The 20,531-nt window shown below is 38.2% G+C and overlaps 1 protein-coding gene across 10 annotated transcripts in view; it reads left to right on the forward strand.

The window, feature by feature from the left end:
• Positions 1 to 20,531, forward strand: part of ANKS1A (ankyrin repeat and sterile alpha motif domain containing 1A) — a 139,632-nt gene that overhangs the window by 67,047 nt on the left and 52,054 nt on the right. For all 10 annotated transcript variants that reach the window (XM_081948532.1, XM_081948536.1, XM_081948539.1 and 7 more), the window contains 3 exons: positions 5,720 to 5,760; positions 7,789 to 7,921; positions 10,001 to 10,545. In XM_081948532.1, the coding sequence (XP_081804658.1) occupies positions 5,720 to 5,760; positions 7,789 to 7,921; positions 10,001 to 10,545 (719 nt within the window). The remainder of the gene's footprint in view (positions 1 to 5,719; positions 5,761 to 7,788; positions 7,922 to 10,000; positions 10,546 to 20,531) is intronic.

Genomic DNA, 20,531 nt, shown 5'->3' on the forward strand with positions numbered 1-20,531 from the left:
GCTCCTCAACAGCATGGCGGAGGAGGAGGGGGCAGGGGTGACGTGGGGCTCAGCTCAGGTGCTCCAAGTGGAGGGGGAGGCGCTGCTGCCACGCGCGGGGATGCCGGCTGGAGCATTGCCGGCTTCACCTCAGCCGCAGCGCCGGGCAGCAAATCCAGCAGTGCTGTTAGAGGAGGAGTAGGTGGCAGCAGTTATTCCGGTGGCGGCGGGGGCTTTGGGGCTTCATAACTACCGTCAGTTGCCCCGTGCTCATCAAAACAAGTCCAGGGAGGTCCTTTGCGGGCGGCCAGTCCTAGCTGCCTGCAAAGGACCTCCCCAGCTTCCGGAGCCTGTGGCAATAGAAATCACTGCACGGCAGTTGCAAACTGCTGCGCTGTGTTTTCTTGCCATGTGCGCGGCCGCGCAGCCGCGCACCTTAGAGGGAACATTGCCAACTACTGGTTTTTTCTACCCGCATTTTTACCACTGCTAGATTGGTACTTCTAGTTTTTAAGAACTTCTCCCAGTATGTTGTTCTTAGCAACTGTTCTTACAGCCTTCCGATCTTAGGTCCTCAAAAAAAATTGCACTAATTGTTCTTTGCCTAGAAACTGTGGCATCTTCAGAAACATCTGTAGTTTTGTCATCTGAGAATGGTCTTCAGACTCTAGTACTTCTAGTACTCCTTTATCATGCTTCCTATAAATAAGAATTCATATCATGCACTGATTTCTTGAAATATTCTAGGAACTTAAGAAACATTACCACCAAAAACTATTTGTGTCTCCTCCTATTTCCTCATTTTTACCTGCCCTAGTGTGACTTCTAAAAAGTTCTGGCTATTGATGCCTGCAGCAGAAGTGCTTGACACTGATGGCACCATTTCATAAGTATATGCCTTGCAGCAGTAGACAACCTCCATCAGATCTGTCACTTCCTGTGCATATGGAGGATTGTGAAGGGATAATAATAATAATAATAATAATAATAATAATAATAATAATAATAATAATAATTTATTTACAGTCACAGACCAAAACACGAACAGTACAAAAGAGACACAGCAGCCAGTCACCAAAAGCCCAACTAAGGGAGGTTACAGCTCTCTCCTCTAATGGTCACAGCTCTCAAGAAAAACCTGGAAACCTGAGAGGTGATGTACGAGGAGACATCCCCAAGGCAATGCACAAACAAATCACGGCCATCAGGACCAGAAGGGACGATTTCAGGAAGAGACAGTAACCTAGATCTGTCCGCGCTATACATAGGGCAAAATAGAAGGACATGCTCCACTGTCTCAACCTCGGCTCTGTCACAAGGGCACAGCCGCTTATTAATCGGGAGCCTCTTGTAACGATCATCCAGAAGTGCTGAGGGCAAGACATTGAAGCGAGCTAGGGAAAAAGCTCTTCTATACTTGGGAATGGTTAGGGTATAAAAATAGGAAGCCATCCTCAATCCATAGTTATTAACTTGGTTGAGAGTCAGGGGGGAGCAAGTTTTATTGGCTCTGGTTCGTAGATATTGTAAATCAATGTCCACAAGCTGTTGGACTATCCTAAATTGGGCATCCTTGAGGTCGTAGTTTCCCAAAGCATCCTCCGTGAAACCTAGCAGATGAAGTTTCTTCAGCAGCTCTTTCTCCCAGCGAGAAATATGGGAGTCCGTGAACACCAGGGAGAGGTAGCTGCCAGGAACTGCCAGAAAGAGCACCCGAAACCACCATTTAAAGGTGTTTATCCAGGCCATACATTCCACCGATCGAATGCCTAGTTCCAGGTATATCGGGGCAAAACCAACACAAGGGGGAAGATCCAGAAGTTTTCTAAGGAAAGCAGCCTGGGTTCTTTCAGTGCAATCCTTGTAGCCCCGTATCAAAATAGGAATGCCGTAAAGAGTTTGGGCCAGCGTTTTGGCTTTGTAAATACGTAGGGCAGAAGGAATGAACTGGCCACCCTGGGTATAAAAGAATCTTAAAATCTACTGGTGACTACAGGAGGCCGAGTTCAGCACCTGGGTTTGATGTCTAGTCCAGGCACCGGTGTTCTGAAATTGAATACCTAGATACTTAAAATGGAAAACCTGCTTAACAGCATTGCCACTGATATCCCAGTTATACAATTTCCGGGCTTTAGTAAACACTAGTACTTTTGATTTATCATAGTTAATAGCCAAATAGTTTTCAGCACAGTAAGACCCAAATGCAGAAAGTAATCTTTTCAGTCCTGGCCTTGACAATGAAAGGAGAACCGCATCGTCAGCGTAAAGAAGAAGCGGGATCTTTGTAGTTGTCAGCTTCAGGGCGTGGGACTCGATATGTCCGATGTAACCAGCCAGGTCAGATAAAAATATATTAAATAGAAGAGGAGACAGAACACATCCCTGCCTTACTCCATTCTTAATCGGGATAGGATTGGAAAGTTCTCCCTGCAGACCACACCTGACCTGGCTGGAGGTCCGATTGTACAAGGACCTAATTAAGAACAGCAAACGTCTGTCAATAGAACTTTTAAGCAGTTTTGACCACAACAAACCTCTAGGGACTGAGTCAAATGCTGACTTTAGGTCGATGAAAGCAGTGAAGAGTTTGCCACCTGGTATAGTGGTATATTTGTCGACCAGGTGCGCTAGGGCAAAGCAGTGATCTAGTGTGGCACAGCCCGCTTTAAACCCAATTTGTTCAGCACCAATGATATTGGATTCCTCAACCCAAGTGAGGAGTCTGCGATGGAGGTATTTGGCATACAATTTCCCAATAATGGAGAGCAGGCTTATGGGGCGATAGTCAGCTGGGTTGTTTCTATTTCCTCGTTTAAAAACTGGCACAATAATTGCTAAGCTCCAGGAGGAAGGTACTCTGCCAGAGGAATTAATATATGTAAAGAGTCTTGCCAAAAGAGGAATCCACCATTCAGGGTTGGATTTTAGCAGATCAGGGGGAATAGCATCAGGGCCAGGTTGTATCTTTAACATTTGTTCCCATTCTCGGGCTTTCACTAAACAGCAAAGAACAGATTGTCCTGATTTTAGGCTTCTATCTGGGAACAAGCCTCTTAAGAAAGCAATTAAGCTAAGTGTCGAAGACCTGATTCATTCCATATTTTCTCCATTTATAAATGTAAAGTTTGGAACAACAACTTCTTTTAGGAACCAAGGAAAAGCGTTCTTTATGGGGGAGGTTTGGGAAAAAAAGGGAGCCTCTGGTATAGTGGTTGTCCCATAATAATCCCAGTTTCCATTGACCAAAAGATCATGGATCAGTTTTGAGCTCTGAGCCCCATCTTAGAGATATCATTGAGTCCAAACGAACAACAACAACAGAAGGACATAACCAATATACAGGATAATCTTAATTCTTGTTGCCTTATTCTCAACACAGAAATTCAGGACCAGTTGAAAATTATGTGGCCATAATTCTAATACCGCTCCAATGCTGATCTCTCTGATCTAGTAGAAAAAATATCAGTGCTGGCATTATACACCATCATCACTAAGAGATCATTCAAACTAATTCAACTTATCTCAAAAGACAAAATTAGAGACAAGTTAACTGCTTTGCAGTCACATTATTTCAGTGCATGGTGTCCTCACCAGCTTGTTTTAGTATGGAGGCTATTCCTCGGTTCCAGACTCTTGTACCTGCTCTTAAAATGCTGTGACTTATAAATTGTCAGGCATAAATTATTTGATTAACTCTCTCTCTTTCCCAGTAGAAACACACCGAGGTAGTAGTCACAATCCAGCTTCTTGCCCTTGTAGCTTACTGCTCCTAAATGCATATAATTCATTAATTGTAATATTATATTAGTTATAATAAGATCTTATAATAACTTCCTAACTATAAGCTATCATCCCTTCTCTGCATTGTAATTCTCTTTGCAAAGTAAGCTGCAAAATGAGTGACAGGTCAGATGTTCAAAACTTTGCATTGAAGGCTCATGATGTCCTCCAGACATGGTTATTCTTCTTTTGAAAGGCAAGCATTAAAAAGGCAGAAAGAATACTCAGGCTTCACACAGCACTCTGAAACATTGTGTTGCTTTTACATTCAGTTTACTATTGCACTTTACTAGTAAACCTACTTCAAAATGATTTGAGAAAAAGGCATTCTGTGATGGCCCTCCATCCTGGAAGAGTCATACCTCACATTTTAATTAATATGGTATTGAGGAATTGCCCCAACTTCACAGCAGATGGTCAAGTCTCACCTTTGTCTTTCTGACTCCAAAGAATGGCCATTATTGATACTCCGACCACCTTTTGGGATTCAATTGTAGGAAGCCATATCTTCTTTGGAAATAAGAGATTATAAAACTGGTGCTGCTGCTTCCGCATGCCAGGAAGGCTCACCAACACAGTCATTAGATGCAGAGTTCAGAGCAGGAAGTAGCATTAGTCCTCAACTTACAACAGTTTGTTTAGTGACCATTCAAAATTACAACAGCACTGAAAAAAGTGGCATGACCATTTTTCACACTTATGACCATTGCAGCATCCCCATGGTCACGTGAATATAATTCAGATACTTGGCAATTGACTCATATTTATGACGGTTGCAGTGTCCCGGAGTCATTTTTGGTGACCTTCTGACAAGCAAAGTCAAAGGGGAAACCAGTGTCACTTAATAACCTGTTAACTAAATAACTGCAGTGATTCATTTAACAAATGTGGCAAGAAAAGTCGTAAAATGGGGCAACACTCATTTAACAAATTTCTCATTTAACAGCATAAATTTTGGGCTCAATTGTCATAAGTTGAGGACTACGTGAACTAGCAGATTATGTTTTCTTGATGCTGGAACTTTCAACCTTATGATTGAGAAGCAGACACAACTGCTTTAAGGTCTTGTTTTCAGTACTGTTCAAACATGATATAGCTACTGTGTTCATTCCTATGCATTATTCTTTGGCCTCCAAACATGTTTTATCAAGTCAAAGATTGTTAATACTTTTGATACACCATAGCCCTTTTTCTCTTTCAATCCTGGCACTATGGAAAAGACATTTTCAATACTGGTCATATGGAAAAGTTTACTCTGCACCAGTGGATAAGGAATAGTAGAAGCATGAATCATGAATGAAGGTTTTATTACTCCAGAGCTTTAATTCTGTACATTTCTAGCTACTGAGAATGGCTGGTGAAGTACTGGAACTTTTTAGGTGAGAAAGAACTGTCTCCAGTGCCTTATATCTCAAAAGATGATAAGAAAATGATCTTTCAGGAGGAAAAGAACTAAACAGCAAATCAATATTTCCAGGTATGGTAGAGTTGGCATGGAACAAGTATTATGGCCATAGGGGCACCTTAAGGAGATATAAATTTTATATCTTCTGGATTGAACTACAAAGTCATGGTCAAGACTGAAAATTTCTTATTTGGAGTGTGAAGGCTTGTTTAATGAGAATAAATCATGGTAACCCGAATGAGGTCCAGAAATGCAGGGCTGCAATAAAAATAATGGATCTCTACTTACATCAGCAGTAGCGTTTCTGATTTCAACATAAAAACTGAAATTCCACAGTTCAGCATTGCTTGCCTGGGTACCTAGAGTGCATCTTGTCTCAAGCTCCAAGGTGATAATTCTTCCTTAAAGATCGGATACACAATTCTGAAGACACCCATCGTGCGAGCTCGTTCCTTTAATTATATGGGTACTGTAGCAGATCTTGCTTTTAACAGTAATTAGCTAGACAGATTTGTATTGTAAATATTAAAAATATTTTTATTTTTAAATTCTTAGGTGAATCAACTTTAGGTGCTACCTGCAGTGTCCAGCAACAGGTAAGACAGATATAATTTAATATAGATTATATCCAATATGCCAATAGGTGTTCACTCATACCTAGGAACTTTCTCTTCTTCTCCTTCCTCTGTCATTCCTCCTTTAGTCTGCTATGGAAGGACTTGGCTTCTGGAGTGTATTTAAGAAGTATGTGGAGAAAAAAAAACTCTACTCTGCTGTGGTCTGTCACTGTAAAAGTGGACTTGACACTATTTGACACTATTGCATGCAACAACACACATATATACAATGCAACAGATACATGCTGTGTATGAGTGAAAACATTTTAAGCTGTAGTATTAAGAAAAGCCATTTTAACACTCAACGCGGTACAATATTTATCGGAAGTTTCAAGTTCAAGGCACCTCCAGAATAGTAAAACATCCTGCTTTGAATTTGAGACAGCTGTTTACTGTTGAAACAGGGTTTGTTCAACCCAAGACAGTTCAGATGTAGCTGTAGCATGGGTCAAATTTAAAACATTTTTGCAAAATCCTGCTGAGATCTAATCAAGGTACATGCTTCCATTTCCTACATTTTATAGCAAACATATATGAAACAGAACTGAAATTGTTTAATACTGAACAACAATAAAAATGATAAAATGAAAATTCTAATTAAGAAAAATGGAATATTTAACAGCGAATCAGAAGTTTATGTACTGTGAAAGTAACTTAGCAGCATTTGGGACTTACGGTTTATTAATAGGTGCTGTGCTACTGATGAACTAAGCTTCATTTTATGTAAACTAAAGTTCTATGTAAGCCTACATAATTAGCAAAATGATTGATGCTTCTTCTTTTTTTGTTCCCTTCTGGGTTTGTTATCTTTGCCATTATTGTTCTGTCTTGTGTTGTTGTTGTTTTTTGGAGGGATGGACGGACGGATGACGGACGGACGGACTTATTTTTTGTATTTTTTTATGTTTTTAACAATGGTAAACTGCCCAGAATCATTGATGTTTAGATATGAGATGATGATGAAGAAGAAGAAGCAAATACCAAATGTAGTATCTTGACCAGGCCTGCACAATTTGTAGAAGGGAAAAGATTACATCAAAAAATTAAAAATAATTGTGGCTGCAGAGACTACCTTTGACTACAGGTCAGCAGTCTTGTGGCTGGCAGAGCAGTGGCAATGCTGTAGCTGGAAGCCTCAGTGAGGCTTGGATTCACTCATCAGTATGACTTATGAAGTGGCAACAGTGGTTATGTTTGGTGGCAATGAATTTGAGTTTCTGAAAAACGCCAGAGGCCACAAAAGGCTATTTGATGGACTGTATGCAGGCCACGGGCCATATTTTTTCCAGGTTTGATCTTCAACTTTCTCGTTGAAGTAGTATTTAGCTAAAATTATTGATTGCTTTTGGGTTATATCTAAGGAAAAAAATTTCAAAAGTCATATAGATATTTAATTATTCTCTGTCTTTGAAAAATAGAATGATTTATTTTAAATGTATTTATCAAATATTTTTATGATACAGTTATAGTGAAGTGGAATTAGTTGTTGCTACCATGAATTTGATTTAACAAATAATATAGGTAATAGAATTTTCCTATCTATCGGTTCAAATTCAAAAATGGTATCTGACAATTAGATTTTGTATTCTGTTAAAATTCTGATACAGTCACTACCTGCATTTCAAAATGAACTAGGCATTGTCGAATATTATAAGGGTTCAATATTCCATGAAAGTATTTTATTTTTTCCCTAACCTTGTTTAAAATTTAGCAATTTCCCATCATCTCTGGCTAACATGGTCAGTGCAGAAGAATGACTGTAGTTGTACCAAAATATTTGAGAACCCATTATCATGAGATCAACATATTAATTCTAATTGGGGATTTTTGCACTTTAAATATTGCCATTTGTCAAAGTTTGTACTAAGCATTTGAAAATTTGGAAGCATGGTACTTAAAGTAAAGAAGCATGTGCAATTATGTTTAACTTACATAATTTTTATAAAGATTAACTTTTGATAAATCATAACTAATAAAATTAATTACATTTTACATGATTCTTTGCAGATATGGTCACGAAAAGGTCTATCTTCTCAGGATGGTCAGTGGCCACTAAATTGCCAAGCTTCCTCCGATTTTTCTTCTAGCCATTCTGAACAATATCCAAGTCCTGAATATCAGTTGGTTGAGATGCCAAAAGGTAGGTAATCATTCTGAGTCATTCCAACTTCATAGAAACCTATACAGGAAAAAAATGGTGTTTGTTTTTTAATATATGCAGGAATCCTTCGATCTAGCTAGCATGACAAAAAAAAATCAAATGTCTCTTATAGGCCTTTGCTCATGCTGGAAGATATTTTTTTTGTTTGTTGTTTTGCTTTCGGGAAATGGGAAATGCAGCCACAGTTTCATTGCAACAGTGACCGCTTTGTTGGGCTTCATAGCTGCTGTTGGAAGAATGAAATGTTTCAGTGTGTGGTACACACTGTCAGCTGCTTTTCCACCCTCTGATAGCAGTGTTGCGAAATGTTAACACTGTTTATAGATGCCATATTGAGCATTTTGTGCAAACAGTAAAGTGTAGAGGCATTTTATTCATCTTTTCCTATATGTTGCTATTGATATATTATCACAGCAAATCTATGAAAGCAGACAAGATGTTCCTCTTAGACACTGTACTTCCTCTGGAGACTTGTCATTCACACTTTGATGGGAAAGATTTGACAGTGAAAGGTAGCTTGGACTGCTACATTTCCTCTGCTACACACATATCAAGATAAGAATCTTAATGTAAACCTGGTCTACATGCAATTGTGTTCTGTAAAATGCTCTCAGACCAAAAAAAATCTTGTTCTTCATGATTTTGAATAAGAAAATAAACACAAAAACATTTCTGGCACACATGCTTAAAATACTTCGTATCTCTGCAATAAGAGATTTTATAAAAAGTATTTTCTTATATATTGAGTAATTTTTAAGCTCAGAGGAATAGCTGCCAATAAATATACTTTTGTCAAACCTCATGTAGAATATATCCTGTAGAAAAATTTAAATAATACATAAAGCTTAATGTTTTTAAGTTATATCAGCCACAGCTTAATGTTTTAGAAAAGAGTAACGATTTAGCCTTGTAAAAGCTTATATCATGTTAAATAGAAGCAAAAATCCTTAGAAATGACTATATAAGGTGTCTCATTGAAAGAACCTTTCCTGATTTGTTCTGATTTCTCCATACTGATTAATCAACAAAGGCTCCAATTGAATCAGAGATAAGTACTTTCTGATTTGATTTAGGAATAATGAAGCAATCATTGCAAAATGTAACATAACTTTGGCCGAGTAGAGCCTACCAGGGTAATTTTGGATTTGAAGTTAATATCTTTCCTATCTATGCTTGTATGTCCAATCTAAGATATGTACTATAGAAAAAAGCTTCCCTTTCTGTTTCTTAGATATTCTCCAAAGAGTAAAATACCATTGTGAAGAACCTAGGTTGCATAACATGGCTTTTATCAATATTAAATATTGGGCAACACATTAATGATTGTTGTTCGGAGTGGCTCTTTGCTATAAGCTTTTACATAATTTACACCAGTGAATTATTCATGCTTTAATCAGGTTCTGATTTTTGATACAATATATTAAAGCATGAGTCTCGTTATAATGTTACCTCTCTGCTGCAATACATATTGCAAGCTGAAATTTACTGCAGCAGTAGAAAGAGACCACTTTATGTAGTGATATTAGTTAACGCGAAGTGTGGCTTTAAAGGAATTGTTGCTGTTGCAAAAGGAGGTGAGTTCAAGTCACCAGGGAAGGAAACAGCTGTCGGGTGGAGGAGGAAATTTGTTCATATTTGCAGGTTGTTTGCAGCTCATCTTTCCCCACCCAGCATTCTGTGCCAAGGAATAGGGAGTGTTGCTCTAAATAACACTTTGGCCTTTATGGAAATATGTTCCAGGAGACTCAGTCTCTCCCCTCCTCCCCTTTGCTGGGTATAGTTAGCACTTCTCCAAACCTTATATAGCAAGGGCTGATTGTTAGTGTTAACAGGAATAAAATGAAACAGAGTGGGCTGCCAGATTGCATAAATCAGGCCACTGTTTAGAATTTCATAAATGCTCCAACTTTGGGTAAAATCTAAGGACTCTGAACAATGCTGTTCTTTCTTCTTCTTTTCTTTCTCTCTCTCTCTCTGAGGGAGAAAAGCTAAAATCCTGTTTCTCTTGATTTTTATTTGTTGGGTTTTATTTTGGTGGGGTTTTGTACCCTCTTGAAGACCAAAAAAGGTTCAACAGAAGCCACAGCCAAGCAGACGTCCAAGATGCCCAGGTACTGGATCAATTCTCAGGTCTTCTGCATGGTTCTTCTCCGGTGTGTGACATAAGTGAGGACCCTTTGAGACTCATTTCTGCTGTGGGCAAAGGAAGTACAGAGGGAATTGCTATGCAGCTGGAAAACGTTGAGGCTTCTGGATCGGTACAATCTAGTACTGCAGACCAAAATAAAGTGGTCTATTCAGCCATACGCCATATCCGTGACAAGTTGGATTCTGGAACGTTGGCACATCCTCATTTGCCACAGCACCCCGGTAGTGTTGAGGATGGAGACAAGAGCAGTGTTGTGGGAAGAGTTCATCCAGGAAGCAAGTCCAAAGCAGACCTCAAACTTAGCCGTAGCTTATCAAAATCGGATTCTGACCTTTTGACCACCTCACCAACCGAAGACGATACTATGGGGAGCAGAAGTGAATCCCTCTCCAATTGTAGCACTGGGAAAAAAAGGCTGGAGAAATCACCTTCCTTTGCTTCCGAGTGGGATGAGGTAAGACCAAGCTGGATTTTTTAAAAAGTAAAATGAAAATTGCTGCAGGAATTCCATGGTTAAAAATGGGTCAGGGATGAAAGAGTAGAAGCAGTGGTTATTTATCCTAGTATCAAATATATTTAGTAGATAATTAAAATAATAGTATGAATTGAATTCAGACGTTTAATCTTATGTGATGCAGAATTTAGGGAAAGTTTTAAATGTATTCAGTGTTGTCTAAAATGGTATTATTCTATTCAGAATCAGTGTCACATTAGAATATGTTTGCATAGCATATTCTCTCTAGAATAGTTTGTGGGAAAAGATTGGGTCATACTATGTATCCAGGGCTGTTTTATGTTAGTGAGAAGGCTTCAAAAGTCGAGGAGTACCTGGATGTTTTGAACGCTCTCTTAAAATAGCTAATTCCTAGGATTAATGGAAAGTCAGCATAATATATGAGAAATCATTCTTTAATAGAACTTTGTTCTGATAAGAAGTCAACAGAGATTAAGTGCTATTCTTCAAACAGCACTAAAGCATTCCTTACTTATTCTACTCTGACTTAAAACGCAGTTGCATAAGCATGCAAACTGCCTTTTATAGATCGGAAAATCTATTATTAAGCAGTTAAGACTTAGTTGGGGAAACATTATGCCATGCCAGGTCTAAAAAGAATATTAAAGAAAATCCATTAGCAAGCAAATTAGGGAGATTAAATTGTGTGGATTATAAATTGAAAGTATGAAATCATTATTTATTATTATTGTGTAGTGCTGGGATACTCAATTCTTAAAAGGTCTTTTGGAGTACCTTGGGTGCAAAATATTGCAATCTACAACTCCTTAAAGTTGGGGCATTTTTTATAAGATTGCACAGCTGCTATGAAGTCCTGGGAAAAGATGTGTATATTTTAAGGTACACAGATGTTTCCTATGTGACCCTATAAACTACAGGGCTCTTTTTTGCAACTGAATCAGAAGTATTACACTAACTGCTATTTATTTAGAGTGCAATGGTATTTCTTATAATAAAAACATTAATCTATGTACTAAATTGCAATTCTTATATAACATTTCATTTCAAATATGTTGTGATGTATACATCTAACCAGCTCAAGTGTTGGAAAGCCTATTTCAAATCCCTGCATAATATTAATGTTATGCTACATGATTTGTGAATATCAACAGTCTTGTTCTGGAAACAGTTGCTTGCATTGTACAAACAATATTTCTGGCTACCTTGAGATTGTTACTAAACCCAGTCTAAAATTATTATTGTGACGAAAAAAGTCTGCAAGAAATGTATTTATTTTAAATACTTCAAGAATTTTTTATCCAAATTACTAAAGTGCTTTCAGAATGCCATTTTATTATTTTGATAATGCTTAGTCTGTTTTTTGCCAAAATTTTTGCATATATTATCTTTTAAAAATTTGAGGAGGATCAGTAATTATATACCCTATCAGTAATTATATACCCTAACACAGGGGTAGTCAACCTTTTTATACCTACTGCCTACTTTTGTATCTCTGTTAGTAGTAAAATTTTCTAACCGCCCACCGGTTCCACAGTAATGGTGATTTATAAAGTAGGGAAGTAACTTTACTTTATAAAATTTATAAAGCAGAGTTACAGCAAACCCCTACCGCCCACCATGAAAGCTGGAATGCCCACTAGTTCCTACCACTACCACTGCCCTAACAGAATAATTGCCTTTTGTTCCGTTGGTATTTTGTTGATAACTTGAATTGTAACTTTGAAAATCTGAATTATGTAAGTTTAATATTTGTATCAAAGAGTAAGCAGCAATACTAGAAGTATAATGAATAATCATTACTATTAAAATATTTTGCAGTTCTTTGGGATACTTATAGAATAGAACTTTTCTTTAATAACAAACTGCTTTTTTATCTTCTTAAGCCTCACTCCATCTCGGGAATAACTGTGACTTTATGAAATTTGAAATTGAATTAAAATTTAGTTGATCAGACTTCGTTCCTGATAAAATAAAATTAGATGTGAATTATTTTCAAACTTTTTAACTGGTTTACTGGAACCTAAAAATGGAAATAATTATGCAGAATTGTGCATTCTACTCAGAGGGAAGATATAATGGGATTGTGGAACTACAATACAGATTTGGAGAATAACAGATTATTACTCTGGTTATAATGTGTTTGCATGAGTATCTGTAATAACTATAGAGTTCAGGAAAAATATTTTATTTTTCTCTATAAGGCAAGGCAGTCAAGGGAGAGACGTGTTTAAAAATAAAGATACAAAGGAAGTAACATAAAATAAAATAGAAATAGAAATGTTCTATTTCTAAATGTTTTGCGCATGAATTTTTGTGAAACATCCAGTTTCAAGCATGAAATGGGATGGTTCAGGGATTCTAAGGATGTCTCAAATTTGAAATAAAAATATTTAAACTCTAATAAAACATTTTAAAAATACAGGATGGCCTGTTTTGTACTCAAAACTGGGACATTCTATGAAATTTTCATACTCAGAAGTTTATTATATTGGTATTTATATATTTATACCAGTATGCCATGTATTATTTAGATTATACGCAATTTGGAGTTGCAAAATACAGCAATTAAAACAATATTATTTAAGCCCATAAGGTCCAGTAGAAAAATTACATTTTTATTGCCTTCCTGTTAGCAAGATTTGGGGGCATTCTGACTCTAGGAGGGCAGGCTAGAGGGGTGGTAGTATTCACTTGGCAAAAGTGGAATCAATCATTTCTAGGCTACAGGAGCCTAGAGCAATATGGGTTCTAGAGTGAGGAGTCTACAGCCAAGAAAGCCATCCAGTAACTTTCCACTCAAATCCTGGGTGTATATAGAAAAATACAACACATCCTCCTGACTAGCACCTATGGAGTGAGCAGATTCCAAGTGGTAGAAAATAAGAATCCCACTTATTAGTTTATCTTAAAGCAAAGTGATCAATCAGTGTCTTCAAGCCTAGTGTTGTATAGCAGTTCAGATATTGAGCTAGGACTGGAGAGACCAGGTTCAAGTATCCTCTGCAATCCAGTCACTGGATGATTTTGTGCCAAGCACTCGCTCTCCGGCCAGCCTAATTTCCAAGATTGTTTCTTGGAGAGAGAAAAAAGGAGGATGGAGTACTGTGTGCACCACCTTGAGTTCATAAATGAAAGAATAAATACATTGGTCATTCAACCTTGCAATTATATGGAATTAAACAACATTCATGTAGCTATAAAATTAGTTATTTTTGTTATTTTCTCTTTAATTTGCTGTCACAAATGCTACAGTTTGATTATAGACTATTTAAAGTCTGAAATTCTGTAAAATTGCTCAGTATGCTTCTATAACCTGATCTAGTAATTAGTGTCGTGTAACTAATCCATTGCTTCTTTAAGGTATTTTCTGTAAGGTAAAAGAAAAACGTATGACATTATAATAATCAAATATGTACTTAGATATAACCACCTATATATAATGAAAATAATTAAATAATTACAATTTAAAATACATAAAAATGATTGCTATTTATTACTATAGGAGCATATGCATATCACCGTTGTCTAATTGTGATTTCTCCAATATTGTTTACTATTCTGTGATTTCTTGTTATTAAGATGCTAGGCTGGTTCAAACATGCTCAGATCAATCTTTTTTTCTGTTGATAGTCACATTCTCTTTCAAGTAATCAATAGGACAATGTGGTCATACTGGATGTTTCTTAAGCAAGCTCTATTTACGGCAAAACAAAAATATATTAAAAATATTATGTGTTGGATAATACAATTGATCTCCCCCACCACCCCCAAAATATTATAATCCTAGACCTAAAGTACAAACCAATTCAGAATCAAGTGGGAGGGAGAAGCTTGCTGTAGCTGTTCATTTTTCTTCTTTAGCAGAAGAAGCTACATGGAATCAAAGATACTTTGTGCTGATGCTTTGAGTAAGATAGATGGAGTTGAATTGATTGTCAATAATTTCCATTTTCAGCTAGTATTGTACCGTTTCTCACATTTTATTGAAGTTAGTATGTTGAATGGCATTTTCAACTATTTACAAATATAGAAATATGAAAGCACAAAGCAACACATTAGATAAGAAAAGCTGCTTATTAGCTTATTTCACTGGAGAATAAATTAGAAGGAATGAACTTGTATGAGTTAGGCTGTGGATAGCATAAATATTTGAGTGCTTTTAAACATAGCTGAAGGCTAACGTGGTAAATTTGTTTTTGTAATGTGTTTATAAATATTCAGTACTCCCCAAATCAATCTGCAGCACTCAAAGCACATTGTATTTTACATAAAACAGTTCTTATTCTTCTTGAAGATTGGAGTGAGATATGTCAAAAATTGAAATGAGATATGTCTATGCCCGGAAGTAGCACCCCAATTTTTGTAGATGTATGCCTATCTACTATAGGACAGCCTAAATAAATTTATTCAAATAGTTAATATCTATTTGAAGTGATCTTCTGAATCCTAAATATGTCTACGCTAAGTATAAATTATTTCAGGAAAGTCTAAGGACAGTGCAAAATAAAATATTTACAAATAATGAAACACTGTAGAAATAATAAAATACAATTTGGTTTTTCAAGATTCAAAGGCAAAATTGATTGTTTCAGCCTTGATTATTTTTCTCTAGGTGTTCACACCTTATAATCCTACTGAGATGGTAATATTATTCTGGTCTAGTGGTCTAGTGCTTTTATTATTAGAAAGTAATTAAATCGTAAGTTATGAAGCAGGGCTAGATCGCTTGCATTAGATTTATGAGGTATTTTCTACAAATACTGTTCCTTTTCATAGAGTAGATTTATCATTGTTTAATATAAATTAGTGGGCTTCTATACATGTACATATACAAATAATGTGTATACTGAAGTACCTAATTGTTGGGGGTTTTACTCTGGTAGGATGTCATGCCTTCCACTTAGCTGTCCTTGAAGGCCAGTGCAGGAAGATTCCTTGGAGAGACAGTGGCTGTGTGCCTCTGGACATGCAAAAACAACAGAACATCTGCTTCCCCTTTGCAGGAACTACAGAGATTCGTACTAGACATATCTCACCATTATTACATAAATACCCAGGGTGCACAAGACAATTCCACACCTCCCTGCTGCTTTCATATATTAATCCTGCTATAACATACAATGTTGCCAGGTTCTGCGCAGCAGTGTTTAAAATCTGTCAGACGACTTGTGCGAAAAACTAGTCCCTATTAGCATCTAGCTTGTCATACTAGACTAGAGTGCTGTGATAGATTTAGTCAGCCACATGCTAACCTTTATGCTCCTCTACACGCATCTAATGCTTCTACCCCTCCTTTTAGATTCCTTTTTAGACTGGGGTTTTATTATGTTTACTTTTTTTATGTCTTTTAACTTTTAATTAATTTTTAGATTCTGATCTATTTTCTATGCTTGCTAATTTACTGTACTTCACTCTCCTTATGCTGGCCTTTGACCATAATAAAGATTTGATTTGAATAATTAACAAATTCTTTTGAGACAATTCAGTGTATAGACAAGAGATTTATAAACATCCGGGAACTTGCTCTGTAAAACATTTGTGGAGCAGCTCAGGGAGTCTGCCCTGTGCTTAACATTGGATGCATGCAGGAATCAAAATTGCATTAGCTTGACTGACCCCTGAAGAAAAACAATCCCTGTGCCTAAAATTCTCAGATACATGAACTTTCTGATCGCTGATCAGGTACCTATCACAATTAGGTTGCCAAACATCAGAATTTGTATTGCAGAGAAATATGATACCATTGCTAGAGTTTAATATTGAGATGCTTATGCCAAGCCATAGGATTTTTTTCCCACCGTACCTCATAATTTATGTTCTTTAATTGTGTCATGTCAGACACAATTCTCATTTAAACGCCACCTTATATTTCTTGTGATATTCCTGTTTTTGGTTGTTTTCTTTCCTTTAGGCTGTACGTACATTTGACTTGGTTATTATAATGCATTGGTCTCTTCCCAGTTTAATTATCTGGGGGAATATTTTTATTGCTTCCCTCAACCTTTGCAAAGACAAAAACACTGACTAGGTGGCTCAGTGGCTAAGACACTGAGCTTGTCAATCAGAGAAGTTGGCAGTTCGAATCCCTAGTACGGGTCTCCTGCCTGAGCAGGGAGATGGACTAGATGACCTCCAAGGTCCTTTCCAACTCTTGTTACTGAGATAACTTGTGAACCCCATCTGTTTAATGCAGCAGTGTAGGCATGCCTCAATATGCCTATATGACACCACTATGTTCTGTGAGCTGCACTGGTTGTCAATGACTTTTGGGTGCAGTTCAGGGTGTTGATGATCACCTTTAATGATACTGAGGAATAGATGGATAGATTTTGTTCCATTCAGTTAGGATCACTTCTTAGTGACATAGGTTTTCTCCATGATAATACACCTAACCTGTCCTTTCAGCTAGCATCACTGTAACTGTGTCCATCCACTTTGCTGTTGGTTGTGATCTTTCCTTTCACCTTTCTTTCTTGAAAGATCTAGGTCTTTGCATAATGAGTCTAAAGTAGGATAATTTGAATCTGGTCATTTGTGCCAGAATAAAAGTGCTGGGTTGTTTGATGAGTCATTTATTTTTTGTTTTGGTTTTGGCTATCCATAGCAATGCCATGAATCTTCTCTAACACCACATTTCTAAAGCATCAATACTGTTTCTATCCTGCTTCTTCAAATCCAGTTTTTGCTACCAGATAGTGTCACAAAGAATGTAATTGGTTCCACCACTGTGATCTTTGTAGATAGAGGGACATCATGGCATCTGATTTTTTTATCCAAAAACCCTGTAGCTATTCTACTCTGTGATCGTCTGTAGCATATTTCTTGATTACCTGTTTCTTTGCTGTTGAAGGTTGATTGTAAAACGCAGAAGCTATGTACCACTTCAATACCTTCATTATCAATTCTTAAGGTTGGTTGTTGTATTGTCATTAGTTTGGGCTTCTTTATACTGTATTTAGTCTCCTTTTTTCGACTCCGCTCCTTGGCTTTAGTAAAAGAAGTTTCTGGAAGAGTAGTATTACTAGCATGGCACATAGTAATCCAATATTAAAATCACATTCATCTTAATACAATACAATACAATACAATACAATAGCAGTGTTGGAAGGGACCTTGGAGGTCTTCTAGTCCAATCCCCTGCCCAGGCAGGAAACCCTATACCATTCCAGACAAATGGCTATCCAACATCTTCTTAAAGACTTCCAGTGTTGGGGCATTCACAACTTCTGGAGGCAAGCTGTTCCACTGATTAATTGTTCTAACGGTCAGGAAGTTTCTCCTCAGTTCTAAGTTGCTTCTCTCCTTGATTAGTTTCCACCCATTGCTTCTTGTTCTACCCTCAGGTGCCTTGGAAAATAGCTTGACTCCCTCTTCTTTTTGGCAACCCCTGAGATATTGGAACACTGCTATTATGTCTCCCCTAGTCCTTCTTTCTGTTGAACTAGATATACCCAGTTCCTGCAACCGTTCTTCATATGTTTTAGTCTCCAGTCCCCTAATCATCTTTGTTGCTCTTCTCTGCAATCTTTCTAGAGTCTCCACATATTTTCTACACCATGGCAACCAAAACTGAATGCAGAATTCCAAGTGTGGCCTTACCAAGGCATTATAAAGTGGTATTAACACTTCATGTGATCTTGATTCTATCCCTCTGTTTGTGTAGCCTAGAACTGTGTTGGCTTTTTTCTTCTTCTAATCCATTTTCTTTAATATATATTCAGCATATAGGTTTAATACAAGTAGTCCTTGCTTAATGTTCATTCCGTTCAGCAACCGTTCAAAGTTGTAGTGATGTTGAATGAAGATTCTTATGATCCACCCTCAGAGTTCTGATCATTGAAGCATCCTTGTCACATTAACAAAATTTGGGCCCACCCTCATTTCCAAGTATTTTTTGGCTGCCTACCTGCTTATCCACTGCTGCCAGCTGCATCTACTGCCCAGCTTTAACCAGCCCTGAATCCACTGCCACTACTGTACCGGCTGGGGCAGCTTTTTTTTTGCATTGTCTTCTTTTGTGCTGGGGCAGCTAGAGTTGTCTCACACCCTGATAACGGAATACATTAATGCCCTTCATTAGCTCAATTGCCAGGGCCTCTGTTCATACCTCACCCAAGGCCTTTGGTAAAAGAAGCCTGGCTTGTAAAAGGAGGCCCCAGCTGAGCCAAGGTGAAAGAAAGATCCTTCTAGCCAGCTCCTTCTTTTGGTCACTGGTGAAAGAAGTTCCCAGAAAGCCAGGGTCAAAGAAGATCTATTTTATGGATCCTTTTGTTGTCAGCACAGCCAGATTTTTCTTTTGCAAAAGGCAGCTCTGGGCAGTCATGAACAGAGCCCAGGCTTGTACACAAATAGAAACCCTGGGTGGGACATGAATGGAAACCCCGGGGGGGGGGCAAATGGAGGCCCCAGCTGACACACAAACATACACCCTGGGTTGGGCACAAGAAAAGCCCCAGCTTCACCAGCATGAAAAAAAGGCTTTGGCTGATACAGTAGTAGTACCTGGTGCATGGTGGCAGGAGAGGGTGCACAGCATGGGGAGCTGGTGGCCACAGATAGGCAGTCAGCAGAGATGGGGGTGGATGGAGATAGGCAGGTAGGAGGATTTCAAGAGGAGGCAGAACCTTACTAAGGTTCAAGGCCAGGAGGTCCAATCTGGGATGGATCTTTGCCATCAGTGAGATGTGATTAATGATGGCAATTGGGACTGCTGAAATTCCCATTGGTAAGCAGTGCAGTGGTGACATGGCATTGCACTGTTATAACTGCACCACTTAGCAATGGAAATTTCAGCCCCAATTATTGTCATTAACTGAAGATCACCTATATTACTTATACACTATATGGGAGAAGGTTTTGTTTAGCATATGGCACGTATAAGCCAGGGATCACCAAAGTGGCCGGCTGCCTCTGTAAAAGGATTTTTGGGGGGCAGTGTTAGCTTGCCCACGGGATGCCTGAATGCCAGTAGGCAATCGAGGGAGGTTCCCTTCCTGTCCCTACACAGTTTATTTGCTCACAGGAATCAAGCCACTGAGCTGCCAACCTCAGCGGAGTGCAGGCTCAGCGTCTTACCACATGAGCCACCGTGGCCCCCTATGGGAGAGCATATACCCTTGTCTCAATTTGCCAACCTGGAGCCAGGCTGTTTCAGCATGTTCTGCCCGTTCTGTAGCTTCTTGACGGGTAGATAGTGTGATGTTCTAAGCTTCCAATTTTTCTAAGCTTCCGCAGCCTGAAATGATTAACGCATTCAAAGGCCTTTCTGTAATTAATAAAGCGCATAGTTGATTTCTTTTTTTAGTATTCTTTGATTTTCTCAATTATCCACCAAGCATTAGCAATAATGTGTCATGTTTCAAGGAACATTTCTAAAGCCATACAGAACATCTGGCATCGCTTCTGCCATATAAAGTTCTAATTTGTATTGGATGACCCTAAGCATTATTTTGCTAGCATGTGACCTTCATGGCATGGGGCCAGGTTATTTCAGGGACTGCCTATCTCCTATGATCTCTGCTCTTTCAGTAAGATCAGGCGGAGTTGGTGTGCTTTTAGAGTGTGTCTTTTCTGTTGAGGTGCCTGCCCCCTGGAGCGACGTCCTGTAGATATTTATTTTTATTGTTTTCCTGTTTCAAACTGTAAGACCCACAGTGTCATTCTGGATTTGGGTGATTACCAAATCTGTAAGAACTGTGGTAAATGCGGTGCTCCTTCCATGCAATGGGCTAGGCACAAGACAAGCTTGGATTTGCATTTAAAGTCTGAACTGTCCATCAGTTGTCAGTTTTGTCCCCGTGCATTTCGCTCTGCAAAGTCAAATACAATAGGTGCCTCTCAGGCAGAGAGATTACAGCCTATCATCTGCTCAGTGGATAACACAGAAGAAACAGCTTGAACAATCATATGGCTCACTCTCATATCACTGTCACTCAATATTACTTTGCATTAGGACTTGTTTTCAC

The sequence above is a fragment of the Natrix helvetica genome, assembly GCF_964273705.1.
Source record: "Natrix helvetica genome assembly, chromosome: 3".
Lineage (NCBI taxonomy): Eukaryota > Metazoa > Chordata > Lepidosauria > Squamata > Natricidae > Natrix > Natrix helvetica.